Source organism: Epinephelus lanceolatus, chromosome 2 (assembly GCF_041903045.1).
Source record: "Epinephelus lanceolatus isolate andai-2023 chromosome 2, ASM4190304v1, whole genome shotgun sequence".
Classification (NCBI taxonomy): Eukaryota; Metazoa; Chordata; class Actinopteri; order Perciformes; family Serranidae; genus Epinephelus; species Epinephelus lanceolatus.
In genome coordinates this window covers 48,501,895-48,522,117 of record NC_135735.1, presented here as the reverse complement: position 1 = coordinate 48,522,117, position 20,223 = coordinate 48,501,895, and the positions used below count along the sequence as shown (strand labels likewise).

The 20,223-nt window shown below is 41.6% G+C and overlaps 1 protein-coding gene across 2 annotated transcripts in view; it reads left to right on the top strand.

The window, feature by feature from the left end:
* The window catches only part of cemip (cell migration inducing hyaluronidase 1), a 383,014-nt gene that overhangs the window by 179,498 nt on the left and 183,293 nt on the right, over positions 1-20,223 (top strand). For both annotated transcript variants that reach the window (XM_033622351.2, XM_078162221.1), the window contains exons 5-6: positions 951-1,187; positions 6,620-6,799. In XM_033622351.2, the coding sequence (XP_033478242.2) occupies positions 951-1,187; positions 6,620-6,799 (417 nt within the window). The remainder of the gene's footprint in view (positions 1-950; positions 1,188-6,619; positions 6,800-20,223) is intronic.

Genomic DNA, 20,223 nt, shown 5'->3' with positions numbered 1-20,223 from the left:
GTAAGGTAAGACAACACGTTTACATGTTTTCTATATGTTCTCTGACATTTATCCTAATGATATGAGGCAGTCTTTGTGGAAAAAAGCTTGTTTAGTGGACTAACTTTGCACTTGAAGGTATGCCCGTTCACTTACGTTTTAACAGGTCTGACGCTACGGTTGTATCTAGGCTAACGGCTAACATGCTAACTATTATTTCTATGTCACTAGTCACTTGAAACAAATTTAGGACGATAGGAGACGGGTTGAAATAAACCGAAATTTCCATTTAACTGATGAGCGACTAGAGACCAAAGCTGCCACAAATATTTCTGACAGTCATGCTTCTTGGGTGTCCGCAAAAGACTTTGCCTCTTTGGAAGCTTCTGGTTTGAAAGTACAGTTAGGCAAATGGACCATAGATCACAAACATATTCGGAGCAACAACAACCTTGCAGTTAAAATAAAATAATGTTCTTACTCAGTGATGTACTGTAGGTTCCTGTGTAAAAAGAATGTGAATTGATAAATACAGCAAGCACTATTGTAGATGCACGGCTTTGTTGGGGTGTGTGTTTGAAACGTTAAGGCAATAGAAAAAGAATGACTGTCATTCTGTTTGTATTATCACGGCTCAACAAGTCGGCCAAATTGGCTTTATAATGTATTCCCTCAGCTGACAATCCCTGTCACTCATATGCTGACATTGACTATGGAGTGATGCTACCCAAAGGAGCTTTGAAAGACACTTTATAGCCGATTTTAAGACAAAACTCAGGTTTTGAGTCTTCAGTAAAAACTAGTGGACTTAATGCCTTTTTGCCATTTTTTTGAAAATCCTCTGAAATATGGTTGACATGTGATGTCTACATTAGGGTCACTAATGCAGACACTGAAGCTTACTTCTTTGCCTCTAATGTCACTTGCGGAGAGACATTAAAATGTTTTTAATCTTCCCACACTGTTCTTAGATTGGATGACAGTGATACAGAACACAGCTATTTTGGGAGGAAGTACATTGGTGTGGGGACAGGAGGGACACTAGAGATCCATGGACAAAAGAAGCTGTCATGGACATTTCTCAACAAGACCCTCCATCCTGGAGAGAGCAACCAAAACAACTACCTGTTCCAGAGAAGTTGGGGGAACCGAGGCATCATCGTCCACATTATGGACCCCAAGACCGGAGAGGTGCTGCATATTGACAGGTAAGGCTTCAAAGCAGATGCTGCGTCCCAGCTGCTGACCAATCCTGAGACATTTATATTAAACAGAATTGACTTGGTGGCTGACATCTCATAAGCTGTTTAACCACAGGGTTGTAATGAGGGTAAAAAATATGCCTCTAAAGGCTCTGGCATTGTTTAATAGAATACAATATAATAGAATAGAATGGAATAGAACGGAAAGAACTTTATTTATCCCAAAATTCAGCTGTCCAACAGCTCATAGAAGACCAAAAAAACAACATTAAAATAAGTGCATAAATAGAGGTTACATTAAAATAAAATTGTCCATTACACAGTCCAGTCCAGTTGTGAAAATTTGTTAGTGTGTGTGACCAGATTCAGGAGGTATTAAACAGTCTTATTGCTGTGGGGATGAAAGATCTTCTGAAATGCTCTGTTCTGCAATGCAGTGAGATGAGCCGACTGCTGCTGCTGCTCCTCTGTCGCTCCAGGAGGCTGTGGAGAGGGTGTCTCCTATTGTACATTATAGCTTTCAGTTTGTTCAATGTGGCCCTCTCCACCACAGTTCTTAGTGGATCCAATCTCCTCCCGAGCACTGAGCCAGCTTTTTTAACCAGCCTGTCCAAACGCTTGGTGTTTTTGTCTGTCAAGCTGCTCCCCCAACACACTGCAGCATAGAGAAGTGCACTGGCTGATGGAGTGACCTCTTTGTTCTGAAATCCACCACCATCTCCTTGGTTTTGGCTGTGTTCAGGTGGAAACAGCACTTACTGCACCAGTCCCTGAAGGCATCCACGAGGTCCCTGTACTCCTGTTCCTGATCGCTCCTGATACAAGCCACAATAGCTGAATCATCAGAGTATTTTTCTATGTGCCAGGACTCGGACTAGAGTGTGAACAGAAACAGTGCTAAAACAGTTCCCTGTGGAGCACCAGTGCTGCTCCTGACCATCCCAGAGACACAGCTCCCAAGCCTGACATACTGAGGCCGCTCTGTCAGGTAGTCTGTTATCCAGGAGGTCAGGAAGCGATCTACTCCCATCCCCTCCTACCAGTCTCTCAGTATGGAGGACTGGATATTATTAAAAGCACTTGAAAAGTCAAGGAAAAGGACCCTCACACAACACCCTGGCTCCTCCAAGTAGGTGTAGGCCCGGTGAAGCATGTAAAGAACCGCATCTTCCACTCCTATGTGCTCCTGATAGCCAAACTGGACAGGTCCACAGCATCAATGACCTCTGACTTCAGGTAACAGAGGACCAGGCGCTCCAGGGTCTTCATAATGTGTGATGTTAAGGCCACCGGTCAGTAGTAATTTAACTCAGCCGGGCGCCCCACTTTGGGCACCAGTACAAGACAAGATGTTTTTTACTGCACCGGGACTTTGCTTGTTTGAAGACTCCTGTTAAAGACCCATGAAAGGGGCTCTGCTAGCTGTCTTTCAGGAGCTTTGGACACACTCCATCCGGGCCCGCAGCTTTCCCTGTATGCAGTCACCTGAGCTCCGCCTTCACCTCGTCTGCTGTAAAGGACAGTGGTTGTTGGCCGTGGGTAGTGGATGTTGTAGCTATAGCTGTAGCTGCAGTAGTGGGGAAGGGGCTACTTCCAGGTGACAGTGGAGCAGGAGCAGCAGCAGCAGGTGACACTGTGGAAGGGGGGATGGATGCAGGGGTTGGGTGTACACTGCCCCCTCCATCAAACCTGTTAAAGAACAGGTTGAAGTTGTTGGCAGTGTCTTATTCTCCCTGGTGGGACAGTCCACATACTGAACAAACCCAGAGAGATGGGAGGAGAGAGTAGTGTTGTTAAAATCCCCCATTATTGCAATGAATGCACTAGGATGCTGGGTCTGAATCCTAGCAACAGTTTCATGGATGATGTTACACGCCACTGTCATTGCTGCCCGCGGTGGAATGTAAAAAATAATGGCGACAATGTGCGAAAACTCCTGAGGCACATAATACGACTGCCAACAGTTCAATATCCTGACAGCAGATCTTGTCCTTCACCGTGATATGTCCAGGATGACACCATTTATTGTTCACATGTAGGATCAGTCCCCCACCTGTGTTTTTGCTGCTCGCATTTGCGTCCATGTCTGCTCGCACAGTAGAGAAGCCCATTAGGTTCACACAGCTGTATGGCACGTTGTCATTCAGCCACGTCTCCGTGAAGCACATCAGACTACACTCCCTGTAGAGTCGTTGGCTCCTCACCAATGCCAGCAGTTCATCACACTTTTTGGATAATGAATTTACATTCTCCATTATTACTGACGGCAGGAAAGGCTTGTATCTTGAAATGGCTTCCTCAGCTCGGCCGGTATCGGGAGTTTAACTCCGTAAGATCGTCCCTCATGTACACAACTTTACTCATCACATTTGAAAAATTTACAATCATTAAAAAAAGAAAAAACACACTCAAAAATGACTCAAAAAACAGGAGCTACTTAGACTTGTTGCCACTCTAACCGGCGCATCATTCGAATCAGTGCAGGGATATTAAATTTAGCAATTGATGTCATCCTTAATAACCTTGCATGATTTACAATTCATCACATTTTTTTGTTCCAAATAGAGGTCAGATAAATTGATATGCAGCTTTTATTGTGGTAAAAGATGATGGTCATTTTCAGAGTGGGTGTTAGGGAGCTAGGTTTGTGAACCCACATGCAGACAAAGACAGATACTTTAAACTGGAACAAAGAGGAGTAAGGGTGACTAGAGTTTGAGGCAGGAAAGTGCAGGGAAGCTGAGCTGGAATGGGCTGGGAGAGGGGTTCCAGAGAGTAGTGGTGAATGGAGCTGATGTGATCGAAAGTGGTTTCCAAGTGAAGCAGGAGTTCCAGTGCAAGGGAGAGCTGAAGTGATCCCAGGTGGTTTTTCTCATAGAGCAGTAGTGAGGTTTAGTGGCAGGAGTCAGACCAGGGGAGGAATGCTCTGGTCAAAGGGATACAGGTATTTTCCAAAAGTTTAACATAATGCTGCTAGCCTACCTCAAGATTAGTAAAACCGCAAAAACAAGAGTCATACCATCTCAGACGTTGCCCGGCAAATGGGAACCATGAGGAGGCCGAAAGGAAGTCAGCAACAGTCAAATACCTACAAAGAGTAAGGCAGGTCCTGAACAGAAAAAACAAGGTCTGAGGCATCAGCACATACACCCTGTAGTCATCAGCTACCCCGCTACTATAATAAGCTGGCCAAAGGAGGAGATAGAGGCCACTGATATCAAGACAAGGAAGGTTCTCACCATGCATGGAGGGTTTCATCCCAAGTCCAGTACCCTGATACTGTACACTCTTACCTGGTCTGGTTTGGTGGCTTTGACCTGAGCTGCTGGATGGTGTTGGCAAGCTGCAGTGGAGTGGCGACGTTAGCTCCAAGTTAGCATCGTCTTGTTCGATGGCAGATAACTCTATAGGCTACATGAAAAACAGCGCTTTAAACAGTGACTTGTCCACTACACATTATACAATGTTTAGCCAACTGAAAGTGGGGCTGGTAGTTGAGCCCATGGCTAAGTAACTTGCCAACGTTAGCTAATGTTACCAAGGCTAACCTGTTGATCAGTTAACATTAACCCAAGCAGACATCGCAAACAATAACTGTGTCCCAATTTAGGGCCAGCATCCTCTGAGGGACGCGGGCCCTAAATTGGGACACAGCTGTTATCTGAAGAAACTGGTAAAACTAAACAACTGTATGCAAGGCGAAAATGTTAGAAAAGAAACTTACCAGGTTCCGTTTGTGGCAGCGTTTCGCTTTGGTCCACCCTCGCCTCCAGCATTGCCATGGCTGAGTGTAGAGCTCCGGTCACTTGGCACGCCGGTCTGTCACCTAGGACCGAGTCCAGGACATCGAAATGCGGATTTCTCCTTGACCGCCCATTGCCACTTTGGCCGAGGTTCTTCTTTTGGTCCCGGTAATCTTTTTTTAACTTTATAAGCTTGTTGCTTATCTTTGTTGCTGGTCTCAATAACCCCGCCCCCTTCCCCGTATGTGGTTCGTTCTTCTAGTCCAGCAAAGAAGTGGTACCACTCTGGAACCGGTTTTTCTGGCCCAGAGCCAGTTCTTTTGTCTGTCGAAACAGGAAAACTGGTTCTAAATTAAGCACTGGCCCCGAACCAGCACTGGAACTGCTTTGGTGGAAAAGGGGTATAAGTGTAGTGAGGGGGACCGAGGACTGGTGAGCATCAGAGCCACTGTCTAGGACGAAACAACCAAGATCCAGGAATACATCAGGAAGATGGCCCCCAAAGATGAGCTGCAAAGTGAATACCTCAGGCAGCAGAAACCCAAGAATACAGAAGAGGAAGATGAATCATCATGGAAGGACAAGTCCCTAGGCGGCATGTACCACCGAAAGAATGTGGCTGGAAATGCCTGGACTCAAAGACAGTACAGAAGCACCAATTATGACAGCACAAGAACAAGCACTTAGAACAAGATCAATAGAAGCAGGGGTCTATCTCAGCAGACAGGACGCCAGGTGCAGGCTGTGCAAAGATGCTCGTGAGACAATTCAGCACATAACAGCATTGTGTAAGATACAGGCAGGAAGAGCGCACATGGGCCATGATAAATAATTAGTGTTTTGTGTGGTCTTTCACATTCCTATTTTGAGTCATTTACACATTTGATGTACATGTCAGTGCAGTAAATAAATAAGTTTGTGTAGATGTCCTTTTTATGAATCTGGTACCTTGATTTTTAAACCTGATAATGACATTATTAATTTGCACAAAAAAAACATACACACATTGTTACCATACCTGCAGTATATTTTTTTTGACACCTATGCACATTTCTTGGCTTTAATGGTAGCATAAATTGTGCATTAAAAGTGATATAAAGTGGTCTGCCAACAATTATGTATTTAACATAGTGAGAAATTAATGAAATCAATTAAGTATTCGTTTTGATTTCAGAGGGTTTTCTAATTTCATCCCGAAGTGTGATGCACCTCTTTTACACCTGTCACACCAGGGTTGAACTAGTGTACATGCAGATATAAACGCTTCATGTCCTATATTTACGTCATGTCATCCCCAAAACATGCATCATTCCATGGCATTTTAATTTTTTTGCCCTATAATCTTCCTTGTGTTTCTATGCCATAGTATGTTTGAAATGAAGTAATCATGATACCCCAAACCGGCTTTGTTAACTGTGTTTATAATTGTTATCTAATGATATACTGTACAATGAGGAACTCAGTTACATTACACTGGGTCTGGTGGTGTACATCTTTCATAGAAATGTGAACACAGGCAGTATTCACTTTTTGTAATGGAATTTTCACTCCAGGAAAAATCACATTTAAGTTGAGAAATTTGTAGTTGGGCAAAGGAGTGGGAAAAATAGAAGACAATACAAACTCACAGAAATACATTAGTTGTTGCTGTCTACTGAACATGACATGTAAACACCCCTTCCTTCACTCCGACAGGTTTGACACATATCGTAGTAAGGATGAGAGTCGCCGCCTTGCAAAGTATGTGGATGGTGTGGAGATGGGAGTCATACTGGCCATGGTGGTCAATGACGAGGGCTCCAACAACTTGGAGGACTCGGCCAAGAAGAGCCTCTCCAGGCTGGGCAGCCAACACATCAACAGTCTAGGATTTCGGTGAGCTCACAAAATATTGTTTTTGAAAAGTAAATCACTCTTACCTCTGGCAATTTGTGATTGAAAATTTAACTTTGGTTTTCTGAAACAAAGACAAAACCAATGTTCATAATCAAAGTAATTATAGATTGACAAAAGATGCTGATCAGTCACATGATGTCAAGAGAGAAAAGCACTATATTCTGTAGAGCATTCTTTTTATAGATTGCTGTGAATTAGAGTTGAATTATTTGCTGTGATGTTACAACCTCAGGTGAGTCACAGTGTATAATTGTCTTTTTAATTAATCCCTTTGTCTTTTTCTAATTACTGTAATCGCTGAAGCTTCTAGGGACGTTTTGGTACTTAATGATTTTCAATGCACTATTTCTTATTAACACCTGCATAATCTGTTAAAATTAATTTAAAAGCTCTGCTATACAGTTTTTCAACCTTATACTCTCAGTTAAATGTTTATTATTGAGGTCATAGGTGGTGTTGCATAATATAGATTTTTTTATTCTCCCGATATACAAACATTAAATGCTGTCCAGCATAAAACCATTACCTGTCCTTTTAGCTCTGGTTTGGTCTCCAACAATTCCTAAGAAAAGTATCTGGCTCTGTCCACCAGCCAGGCCCAGAGTGGCTAATTGGGAGGACCGGCACATTTGGGCCACGAGGGCCAGTGTTCAGTTTTTTTGTTGTTTTTATTGGGCCGGTGTTCAGTCATGACACTGGATATCACGTATGCTGCTACCGCTGTCCCTGGGCCGCTTCTACTGGCAGCTCTTTTTTTTTTTTTTTTGCAGACTCACCCTGATGTGAATGTGGATGGGGGGCGTTCAGATGTAGCGTCTTTCACACGCGCAAACGCATTACTTTCAATGTAGACGCACGTCATGCACACTAACAACCCAAAGCAATGCTGTAGGGGCACGCATTCGGTGCGACACTTGTTTTTTTGGCTGGCGCGCAGCTCCACAGACCTGCTTCTCCCTCCGGTGTTGTGTCAGATCTCGGTTCCCCTCGGGCTGTGTCTCTCCTACTGTTACCCACGGAGCTCTGCCCCGTTTGAAAGGCGAAGGAACCCCATATGTGGAAAGACGGCGCCTCTGAGATGTAGAATGTGCATTATAGATAACAGGATAAACAGGATAAACAGGATAAATTTCAGTCCGGTTATCGTCAGTTACATTCCACAGAAAATGCACTTCTCAGGGTCTCCAATGACATCATGATGGCCTCCAATGCCGGTAAATCCACTATCCTGGTTCTGCTTGATCTCAGTGCAGCCTTTGACACTGTTGATCACCACGTCCTTTTAGACAGGCTGAGGGACAGGATAGGCATCTCAGGGACCGCCCTTCATTGGTTTAAATCCTATCTGTCTGATCGATCCTTTTCTGTGGCTGTTGGCCCTCATAAATCAGAGTTTGCCCCCCTTTCTTGCGGGGTGCCCCAAGGTTCAGTGCTTGGGCCTATCCTCTTTACACTATACATGCTCCCTCTCAGAGATATCATCAGCAATTTTGAAGGTATCTCATACCATATGTATGCGGATGACCTCCAGTTATATTTTTCTTTTAACCCTGATAGGACCAATGGAATTGACTCACTATACACTGTAAGAAAAAATACACCAAATCTACTCAATTACAATGAGGCAACAGATTACAAGCAATATTATTAATTAAATTTCACTATGCTTGGTATTGAGTAAATATTAATTAAATGAGACCCTTAATACTTATCCATTTAATATGAGTAGATTTGAATAGAAAACAAAAAGGAATTAATTAAAACCTAAACAAAAATATTGAGTTGATATGAAAAAGATAAAAATTCTAAATGTGTAAATAGTACTAATAAAAATTAATTTAATTATACATATCAATGATAAATAATTGAGTAATAATCATTTACATGAATTGATTTAAATTTAATCTATACAATGAATTAAATCTAAATACTCTTTTTTTCTTAGGAATACAGTAACTAGTTTATGTCCCAGAAAGTACAGAATACAAAATACTGTCATACTGAATGTTACCAAATAACTTTTATTAACCATTCACTCTTAGGCTTTCTACACATTGTGTAGCAAAACAGTGTGCATTGCAACTAGTCTCATTTCAAACCATAACTTTGAAAATGACAGTGCTGACTTTAAACTATTTTATAAAAACAAAAATAAAGTCCATATTGCACAATGGTGATATGTCCATGAACATAAAATATCATAAATAAAATTCTTGGGATAAAATCCAAATCAGTGCTAACATGCAAACATAGCACTTTGAAAAGTGCAATTTTCAAACTCTGCAGAAGCATTGTGTAGCACAAAAGTGTACACTGCAACCAGTTCAAGCCAGAAGTTTGCTCTTGAGGGACTGGACTTTGTTTGACAGCTTTGAGTCATCCAGTTCCATGAAAAGTTTTTGGAAAACCTCAAAGGTATACTTCAGCTGACTGGGGTAATCCAGATTCAGCGCGTAGTTCAAGCCAAGGAGGACAGAACAAGCTCTGGCAATATCTCCAAGTCCTGTGATGACTTCCACGCCCTCTATGACAATTCCAATGTCCTTGTTGCTTGTAGAAGCTCTGGTCACAGTAATTGCCATGATGAGTTGTTCAAGTTCCAAGTTCTCTGTGTCCTGCAACATGAAATTGTAAGTGTCTTAGTATAAAACTGTCAAAAATACGTTACAAGCATATCACATCACTGGACAATACATTTTTAATAAAGGGCCTCTGTGTCAGCCATGTCGATGTCCGGATGGATGACAAATTAAAACAATATTTCAATATTAAGTTTATTTAGAGTCCTTATTCACTATTCATGGTCTTGCACCAGCATATAGACTTATCAGTCCCAACATTAAAGAGGACATGAAACACTGGTCAATATGAGTGTGGTTCGTTTGCATTTCACCTTGGGTAAGATATGGCTCTGAAATATAACATGAATTTCACCTAGGTTTGCTGGAAAACTAAAAAGTATTTTGCCCTTCGCCAGGGCGCTGCCATCTTTTATCCAAGCAACTGGTGACATCAGCGGATTTGTTGGAGTCTCCGTCTGCATGATTTATCATTGGAAATGATAAATCAGCGGTTTGCGATGAGTGCAAAGAACAAGGAAAAAAGGCCAAAAACAACTAAAGTAAAACCATACACTAGTTTGATCATTAGTCTTTTCAGTGTACTGAGAAGGTCCGTTTCCACTGAAGAAGTTCCTGGTACTATTTGGGGGGCAGGAACTACTACAGGAACGTCCTCTTGTTCGGCCCTCTCAACCGCTGTGTCTCCACTGAGAGAGCGGAGTACGAGGAAGGTTCCTGTAAAGTTACGGGCTCTGGACGTGACGTAATCGTTGCGCAACCATTTTGTCCGGGGCGACGTAGGGACGCTGTTAGCTGTTAGCCGATAGCGGTGTCTGTAATAACTCACTAAATGGCCCGTGAAAGAAATATTTTTTCCAGCGGATTAGTTACAACATGATTGAGCTAACTGGAGTAGTTTCATGTCGTATCTGACAACGGGAGGGTTTTAACAGATGACATCCTGATGTTAGCTTGCTGCTGCTTTTAGCTATCCCCGTCAGCTGATGCTTTCTAGACATTGTGATTTCCCAAAACTGAATAAATACCACACATAGCAAAACAAAACTGCTTTGCTAGCTCAATCATGTTGTAACTAAGATATCCGCTGGAAAGAATATTTTTTTCACGGGCCATTTAGTGAGTTTTTTTTACATGGCGGAGGAAGCTATATGAACGAGCTAATCCTCATCTGCTGAGTTTTAAAAATGCCGGCTATTTTGTTGCTTTCTGTTGACATCACATCCCTCCTTGAGTATATCCAATCAGCACCAAGTAATCCCCAAGCCCCAGCCAAAAGTCTTTCGGGGCCGTTCTGAGTACCTACCCCGAGGCAGGGACTTGTTTAGCCCCCGTAAAAGTTCCGGAACTCTGTCCTTCGGGGGTGGTTCCTGTGGTGGAGACCCGCACCAACGGCCCTGGCCCCGTAAAATGACCCTGAAGTTCCTGCGGTGGAAACAGGCCTAGAGTTTCAGCTGTTCTGAGATTCAGTAAAATAGCTTAATTTAACTTTTACAACAAGTTTCACCCATGGCTCATCTGCACTAGAGTGAAAGAACTCAGACCATTGAAACTATATTAGATTGATTGAAAACTTATATAATTAGTACGCCAAATTGAGCGGAAGCCCTTCCTGATTAATAACATATCTTAAACTTGAACTAAGAAAGTGTGGAAGCATTGATAACCATGAAAAACATGTGAACTCTTATGATTTTTAAACCGAGTCTGACCGGACGACGCTCAGCAACATCTAACGCCAACAACAACAGAGAGCGAGAGAACGTTTTTTTCTGGCTAAATTTGCGTCAGGAAAGCAGTGGATCTGTTCTCGGCATTGGATGCAGTGCTGAGCATGGTCCAGCCAGACTCGGTTTAAAAATCATAAGAGTTTACATGTTTTTCACGGTTATCGATGCTTCCGCACTGTCTTTGTTAAAGTTTAAGATAGGCCTATGTAATTAATCAGGAAGTTTTCAATCAATTTAATATAGTTTCAGCTGTCTGAGTTCCTTTACTCTAGTGCAGATGAGCCGCGGGTGAAACTCGTAAAAGTTAAATTAAGCTATTTTACTGAATCTCAGAACTGCTGAAACTCTCAGTACACTGAATAGACTAAAGATCAAACTGGTTTATGGCCCTATTTTCCTTGTTCTTTGCACTCACCACTGACCATTTCCAATGATAGCTCAAGCAGACGGGAGACCCCAACACACCCGCTGACGTCACCCGCTGCTTGGATAAAAGATGGCAGCCTCCTAGTGGCGAAAGGGGGAAATACTTTTTAGTTTTCCAGCAAACTTAGGTGAAATTCATGTTATATTTCAGAGCCATATCTTACCCAAGGTGAAATGCAAATGAACCACACTCATATTGACCAGTGTTTCATGTCCTCTTTAAAACCAACTGCTTAAGGTTCATTCTCACTGCCGTGATACGGAAATGCGGGACGGATTTGCGGAATATTTGCGCAGTGCCTTTCCGTGCTCAAACCATACACACAGGCGCGGTACGGATGCGGTGCGTTATTTCGCGTTGTTGTGTTCCAAGTCTGCGCTGCGTGAACGGGTGTGGATGAACATGGACAAGAGTAGGAGTAGCAGCAGCAGCAGCGGCAGCGAGCTGGCAAGCTAACGTTTAGCAAGCGTCAACATCAACTTTCTTTAGCACCAAGCTGGACAATGGACTGCCAGACGTCCTTTAATTCATTGTTCATAAAATCATCCCATCTTTTATCAAAAAGGACTGGGTGCTGTGAAATTGTCAACCTTTCTCCCATACTGTCCTGCCTGACTGGATTTCAGACTCTCCCGGTCTGCGCGACTATAAACAAACAATTTCACTGGCCCAGCTGTGTAGTTCCACCGGCGAATTCCGCGGGGGGTCAAAGTCTGAGCGGAAACTTTTTTCACCGCACGAAAGTTCCGCCCTGGTGTGCAAACTTCCATAAGAACCCATGAAATCAACTTTAATATTTTTCCGCAAGAATAATCCGCGCGGATATTCGCCCTCAGTGAAAATGGACTCAGAAACATCTTTAGTGTAACGTTTAGCTGTAACATGTGAAGGTTTGTTGTGGCCGCCATGTTAACCCTCCTCCTCCCTTGCTAACAAGCTAACTAGTCTCGCTGCTGGCGGGAGACTAACACTAAATGAACAGATTTATGCATGACAAGGAATGGAATTGCAGCTCTAAAACGTAATAATAACAATTAATATACAGACTTCACGTGTGTTTTAAGTAAGTTACCTTCTCGTTTGCAAGTTGCGTGCCCGGGAAGACGACGCTGAACAGGAAGTACTTTGGCCATTAACACAAAGAAAGTAAAGCAAGCGGAAGTGCGGAAAGTGCAGTTCCGTTAATCGTAAAATGCTCGTTATACTTCCAGCGTTAATCCCCCAATATTTCCCTTTATAGACATGTGTCTAACCCTAACATTAAATCCAATGTACTTATTTATGCAATTTCATAAGAACATACTGAGGATATATTGACAACACGTAAGGGACATCTAACATGATACCGGAAATGCTAACCTGCATCCTTCAAAATAAAGTTTGTGCTTCGATCTGGCTTCGATCCATATGAATTCTTCCAAAATGTATAATGCTGTGTTCATATAATAGCGCAACAACCTCACACTACTACATTAACATATAGCCTTGTGTTAACCTTATGTTGCTGTTGAGTCTCTTTCTCTGTGATAGCTCATTTTATATTGTAATATCACCATACATGCATTGTCCTTACTAGCCCAGTGAAAACAACAAGTTTCCTTACCTTAGTCAGCCAAAACTTTCTGCAAGATGAGCAATGTGGAAGTAGATGGGCATTCACCTCGATTCAAATGTCTTGTCTAGAAGATAGCCTGCTGCATTTTTCTTTTTTTTAAAAAAGGCGCACTTTGACAGGAAATGCTTTTCGATTGAAAACTGCCTGATTACATTAACTTGAATTCACTCAATATTCTCTATATTTGGAATTAAATAAACAGAATGCTTATGTTGTATTTAACTATAATGAGTGGATTTTATTCCAAACATTTTTATTTAAATTTTAATTAAATAATTGTCACAAAATCAAAAATACAATTATATTGAATACTTTTTACCTAATACATTAATTAAAATCTACTTGACCAAAGAATTATTTATTACAGTGTACGATTGTATGAATGTAATTAAGGACTGGATGGCTACTAACTCCCTTCAGTTGAATGCAGCCAAAACTGAGATTTTAATTATTGCACCTGAAGCCTCAGCATCTAAAGTGGCCAGCTGCTTAGGGTCCCTCAGTGCAAATGTGCATCCCAAGTTGAGAAACCTTGGGGTCACATTTGATCAGGCCATGCTTTTCGATGACCACATCAAAACTGTCACTCGCTCCTGCTTTTTCCACCTCAAAAACATTTCCAAACTCAGATCCATGTTAACTTATTCTGAGCTAGAAATGATCATCCATGCTTTTATTTCCTCACGTCTAGATTACTGTAATTCTCTTTTCACCTGTCTCAATAAAACTTCATTAGACCACCTCCAACTAGTCCAGAATGCTGCCGCCAGGCTTCTGTCCAGATCTCATAGGTTCACTCATATCACTCCAGTCCTGGCATCCTTGCACTGGCTTCCTGTTAATTTCAGGATCCAGTACAAGATTTTAACCATCACTTACAGAGCCCTCCATAGTCAAGCACCTGCATACTTGACGGATCTGGTGTTCTTTCACTATCCTGTTAGGTCACTGCGGTCTGCTGAAGGCCATCTACTTACTGTCCTTCACACAAGATTAAAGACCAAAGGTGATAGAGCCTTTAAGGCTGTTGCACCAAAATGGTGGAATGCACTACCTCATGAGCTGAGAGCGGCCTCTTCCGTGGACATTTTTAAAAGGCAGTTAAAAACACATCTGTTTAGGCATGCGTTCCATTAATTGTCCATTGTATCATCTCTGTATTTTGCTGCACTTTAATTTTTTATTTGTTTTTGTGTATTTGCATTGTTTCTGTTATTGTATTTTTTGTATTTTAACTTGTGAAGCACTTTGTGAGTCCTCTCTGTGAGAAGTGCTATATAAATAAATTTACTTACTTACTTACTTACTTATAGAAGAGAAACACACATTTCAGGACCGCTGACTTGTATCATCAGAACAGACAAGTCCTGTGATTTTCAGCCTCCTTTCATATTTAATAGAGGGGGGACAATACCTGACAGTAATGTTCTCAGCTGTCAGGATGTGCCTGCTGTAAAGGGTAAATATAATCATAGAAGGCTGAAAATCACAGGACATGTCTGTTCTGATTATACAAGTCAGCAGTGTAAAGCTCAAGTATGTGGGGGCCTCCTTTTATATTTAATAGAGGGGGGCATGTATCTAAAAGTACAGCTGTCAAGATGCCCCCCACCACAGGCCTTTGCCACCTTGGTCTCGAAAAAACCCAGGGAAAACCCTGAGAGATAGTGTTAGTAGAGAGTGCAACACTTTTTACTTTATTTTTTATTTTTTCAGATTTAATATTTAATATTTTTATTTATTCTTTTATTTCATTTTTAAGGTTTGGATATCTGTGAACACTTATTTGAACAGAATATAGGTTCTGATATTGCTGAAAAGGATGTTGTGTTGTAAAGGATAATGTTGGAGATGTGCACTCATGTTGAAATGAATCTACATTGTGAAGCAACCCTTACTTAACCCTTACTTACTGAATTGGAAATATTTTAGAAAAATACACTGAATTACAAGGCTTTAGAGAACAGTGCGCTATTGTAGACTTAACATCTAAAGTTATAATAGGTCGTGATCTAAAGTTGGCCGGTCTGAGGCATGAAACTCCAGGGCTGAAAATGAGTCCCACTCCGGCCCTGCCACCAGCCAGTCTCTAACTGTGTCTCTCAGCTGATATGAAAACAACAAATTAGAGGACCTTTACTCAGCCCTACCTAGCAGCAAAACTGTAGACATAAGACCTTGATACACACACGTGGGGAAATATATCATTTAAAGTACCTTTGTGCCTTTTATGCTGTATCTCACACTGCAAAAAATGTGTAGGAAAGTGTGTGTGTGTGTGTGTGTGTGAGAGTGAGAGTGAGAGTGAGAGTGAGAGAGTGAGTGAGTGAGTGAGTGAGTGAGTGAGTGAGAATTGGTATGTTAGGAATGCATGGGAAATGGAAACTGAATCATGCCGTAATAATAAAATCCCTGGAGAGGTCTTAGAGTTTCTGACATCAGGGCTATCAGAGTGGATAAAACTGAGAAGACTTGCACACTGACAAATTCCTCAAACAAGACTCAACTGTGCTCCTTTGTTTTTTTTAAAAAGAATGCAGAACCATTGGATAGGTGATTTTGCCTAGTAAACCACAAGCTTGTGTGAATGTGTTTTGTTTTTCACAGTGCTGGTTAAGTACAATGTCAGAGACCTTACTGTGGGCGGAGAGAAGATCCTGGTGAATCCTGGCTGGCCCTGTGGTTAGCTTCCAGACCAGGCGGTCTTATGAAACTTAAAGACGGCCTATTATGCTTTTGGGTTTTTCCCTATTCTTTAGTGATTTATATGACATTTTTTATAGTCCAGGCTAAAGGGAGCTGTCTCTCCCCATAGACACATAGCTCCTTGGCTGCCTGAAACGCCTGGTTTGCATTCCTGCCTTTACTTCCGTAACTTGGTTGCATCACTATGTAACACATGATAACACATCACCTGTGGGCCACTGAGCTGACCCTCAAACAAACCTAAACAAACAGAGCTGGAGCAGCAGGGCAGAGTTTGAACTGTTGAGGAGCTGTTGGGGAGATTTGTGACTGCAAATTACCCTTGTTTGGACTGCCAAAGGAAGAAGAGACGAAGAATAAGTTGTTGGAATTTATTTATACCACTATTCCTCAACAGGGCTCAACAATAACGATTGCCCAATTGCCCGGGGCAAGTAAAACTCAAGGTCGGGCATGTAAACTAACAACTCACTTGCCCAATCGGGCTCTGATGCAGCGGTCTCTCTGCCTGAAGTCACAGGCATATGCTGTGTAACAATGTCCTGCCCACAGCCCCCATTGATATTATTTTGTGCGACGGACATTTCATATAATAACATAACTAATATACTATTTATGGTGTTATGTCATCGTGTCATTTCTGTCTCTACATGGTCACGCGATTAACAATTCTCCTCTGCTCTCTGTATCGCGCACGGCAGAGTTCCGCCACACACACAGGTGATCACGCTAGAGCGGCTCGGGCCGCATTTTCCTGACCAAACCTGACCCCGAGCCCGGTGCAGTTTGTCAGCTGACAAAGATATTGAAATGGACAGTGTGTAAATAACCAACAACAGACTGCTGTTACGCACAGACAAACAGCTGTTTGCACAGCAGCGCAGCGTGGCACTCATGCAGAGCTTGTCTTGCGTTCAGGCGTTGTCACGTAAATAACAACTTCCAACACTTAAATAGGTCATAGCACAAAACAGCAGCATGTCATGTGACTTTTTACTTTTACAGGGCTCAACAGTAACGATTGCCTGATTGCCCGAGGCAAGTAAAACTCACGGTCGGGCATGTAAACTAACAACTCACTTGCCCGATCGGGCAAGTTGCTAAAAATAGTAAAAGTTAATAACTAATTGATAAAATAAATGTATTTTAAAACGTGCTCTTCGGCTCTGATGCAGCGGTCTCTCTGCCTGAAGTCACAGGCACAGCTGTGTAACAATGTCCTGCCCACAGCCCCCATTGATATTATTTTGCGCGACGGACGCTTCATATAATAACAGAACAATATACTATTTATGGTGTTATGTCATCGTGTCATTTCTGTCTCTACATGGTCACGCGTTAACAATTCTCCTCTGCTCTCTGTATCGCGCACGGCGGAGTTCCACCACACACACAGGTGAGCACGCTAAAGCGGCTCGGGCCGCATTTTCCTGACCAAACCTGACCCCAAGCCCGGTGCAGTTTGTCAGCTGACAAAGATATTGAAATGGACAGTGTGTAAATAACCAACAGACTGCTGTTACGCACAGACAAACACGCTGCTCGCACAGCAGCTCAGCACGGCACTCATGCAGAGCTTGTGTTGCTTTCAGGTGTTGTCACGTAAATAACAACTTCCAACACTTAAATAGGTCATAGCACAAAACAGCATGTCAAGTGACTTTTTACTTTATTATATTCAATAAAATTGTATGTTCCTAAATGCTGAGACACCTCATATGTAAGCTAGACAGACATTTCACCTGCTCATTACTGTGCACACATGTACTGTATGTACTTAGTCCTAAAGAGCCCTTCTGGTGCCAGTAGATACATAGAAACATCCCAGCAGGCTGTGCTTTGCAAGCATACAAAAAAGTTTAACGCATGTGAAAATTATTTTTCATGCGTGTGCTTCACCTCCGCTGCTACAACTCCATCCTAGGGGAAACACTGCTGTGTGTGTTTTGTGCAACAGGTGGATGTGGTAGTCTACTGGTAGAGTAGAGAGAGAGCTTAGTAGCGTTGAAGTAGAGTAGAGCAGGGCAGAGAGATGGAGGCAAAATATATTAAACCCGGTGTTAATACAGCAGAACTGGAGAGAGGGGTGAAAAATAAATAGAGGTGGGCATGGCTCAAGTAGGGCGCAAAATTATAGACGGAGAACGATTGACAAATTTTTTACTTTAAGCCCTGACACTGTCATTTTTGTGTAGGAATTAAGCTACAATACATGACATATGTTGTTTTAATTAATAAATACAGTATGAATAAAGATTACATAACATAAAAATAACTGCAGTCTTTGTTATTTGATAGCCGTTTAAATTAAACTTATATATATATATATATATATATATATATATATATATATATGTATATTTTATTGATTTTAATTTTCAGAATGCAGAAGGAAACAGAAAAACAAAACAGGACAACAGAAAGAAAGACAAACATACAAACAAACAAAGAAACAAGCATGACAGCACCTGAATCACAAATCATAGCAAAATGGCAGCATCGACAATATACATCACAGGACAAGCATAGCACAAAAGAAAAATTTACTCCATTCCTGTGTTAGGTCACAAGTTTTCAAGGAAAAGGAGGTTGATGAGAAGATACATTCTTAAATCAAAATTACAAAATCAATTGTGAGAGTTAATCCACCCCTCTGTAGTAAGTCTGAGATTTCATATGGCAGATGCTCTAAAATTGGTTGCCAGATTTAAAAAAAAAAGTATTGTTCCCCCCTAAGGTAGCAGAGAAGCTTTCCATTGGTAAGATCTTATAAATTTCTCTGTACCACTGTGTTACTGTTGGGGATTTGTCTTTAATCCATTGGAACAAAATACATCGTCTAGCTAGTAACAGGAGTTTTGTTATAAGAGTGTACTGAGAGGGGTTAAGATCGAGACCTTCTAGAGAGAATCCCAACAGAAACAATGCAGGTTCCCTTTTAATGTCCATGCCCAAGATTGAACAAAGCTCTTTTTTAATATTTTTCCAAAAACGTGCAATATAAGGGCATTTCCATATTAAGTGAAAATAAGTTCCCAACTCTTTCTTACATTTTTTACACATGGGAGATATATTGGAGTTGCATTTATTGAGAAACTGGGGTGTACGTTGTAGCCTGTGAAATATTCGGTATTGGCTCTCATTTGACCGATTACATAAGAATATTTTACTTGACAGTGAAAATATCTTAGACCACTCTTCCTGGCTAGATTGGATTCCTAGGTCCTTCTCCCATGTACTAATAATTTTATCAATGTTATATTTGGACTGTAGCTTCTGATAAAAAAATGGAAATAAACTTTTTTGTAATATTTGGAATGAGAAGAAGGTCATCAAGAGTGCTCCTAACGTACTTATCATCAGGAAACTTGCAGGCAGTGAATATAAAATGTCTGATCTGTAAATATGCAAAAAGGAATGTAAAGGATATTCCATATTTAATCTGAAGTTGCTGAAAAGACGTAATTGTTTCTGCTTCAAACAGGTCTCCGATTGTTTTAATACCCTTTGTAAACCACTCTTCAAAAACCCCTTCCCCTTGTCCAGGTAAAAAGAACAATTTTTATAGGGCAAGTAAAAACTGACTTCGGGCAAGTAGATCTCTGACCTACTTGCCCGACCGGGCAAGTGAAAAAAAAACCTTAGCGTTGAACCCTGCTCAACAATATAACCTGGACATTTTATTGTCTTCCCTCTGTTTTCCTGAGTACTGCTTCACAAACTGGCAACAGTTAACAACTGGATTTTTCACAGTAGTTAGCCTACTCCTGAAAAACTGGGCAGATCACTTTGTTGGACAAATCTGGACAATCAGGATCACAACCTGTAAGTATGCTTTATGAGTTTGGAAGTTGTTATTTAAAAATAAACAAGGAATCTACTTCTGAGTGAAGTGTGGGGTAGGTGGCTGTAGGAGCTAACGTTAGGCTGTACACCAGAGATGGGGGACTCGAGTCACATGACTTGACTCGAGTCAGACTCGAGTTGCAAATATGATGACTTGAGACTTGCTTGACTAATGTTGATAAAAGACTCGACTTGACTTTGACTTTGTATTCATGACTTGAGACTTGACTTTGACTTGAGATAGATGACTCAAAAGGACTTGGCTTTAATTCAATACTAAAGGCACGGTAAGCGCCGTTGGGCGTCACTTCTGTTTATGTTCAACAATGTTATCAAACACAACGGAGCTAGCTCCCCCCTCCCCCCCTTCTCCTCCGTGACTCTGTCATGAACAAGCGATAGCTGCTAGTTACCCTAGATTTACACACCTGTTCAGTGCACCCAACATGAAAATTCACCAATTATCTACTCACCCTCATGCTGATGTAGAACGTGCTAGA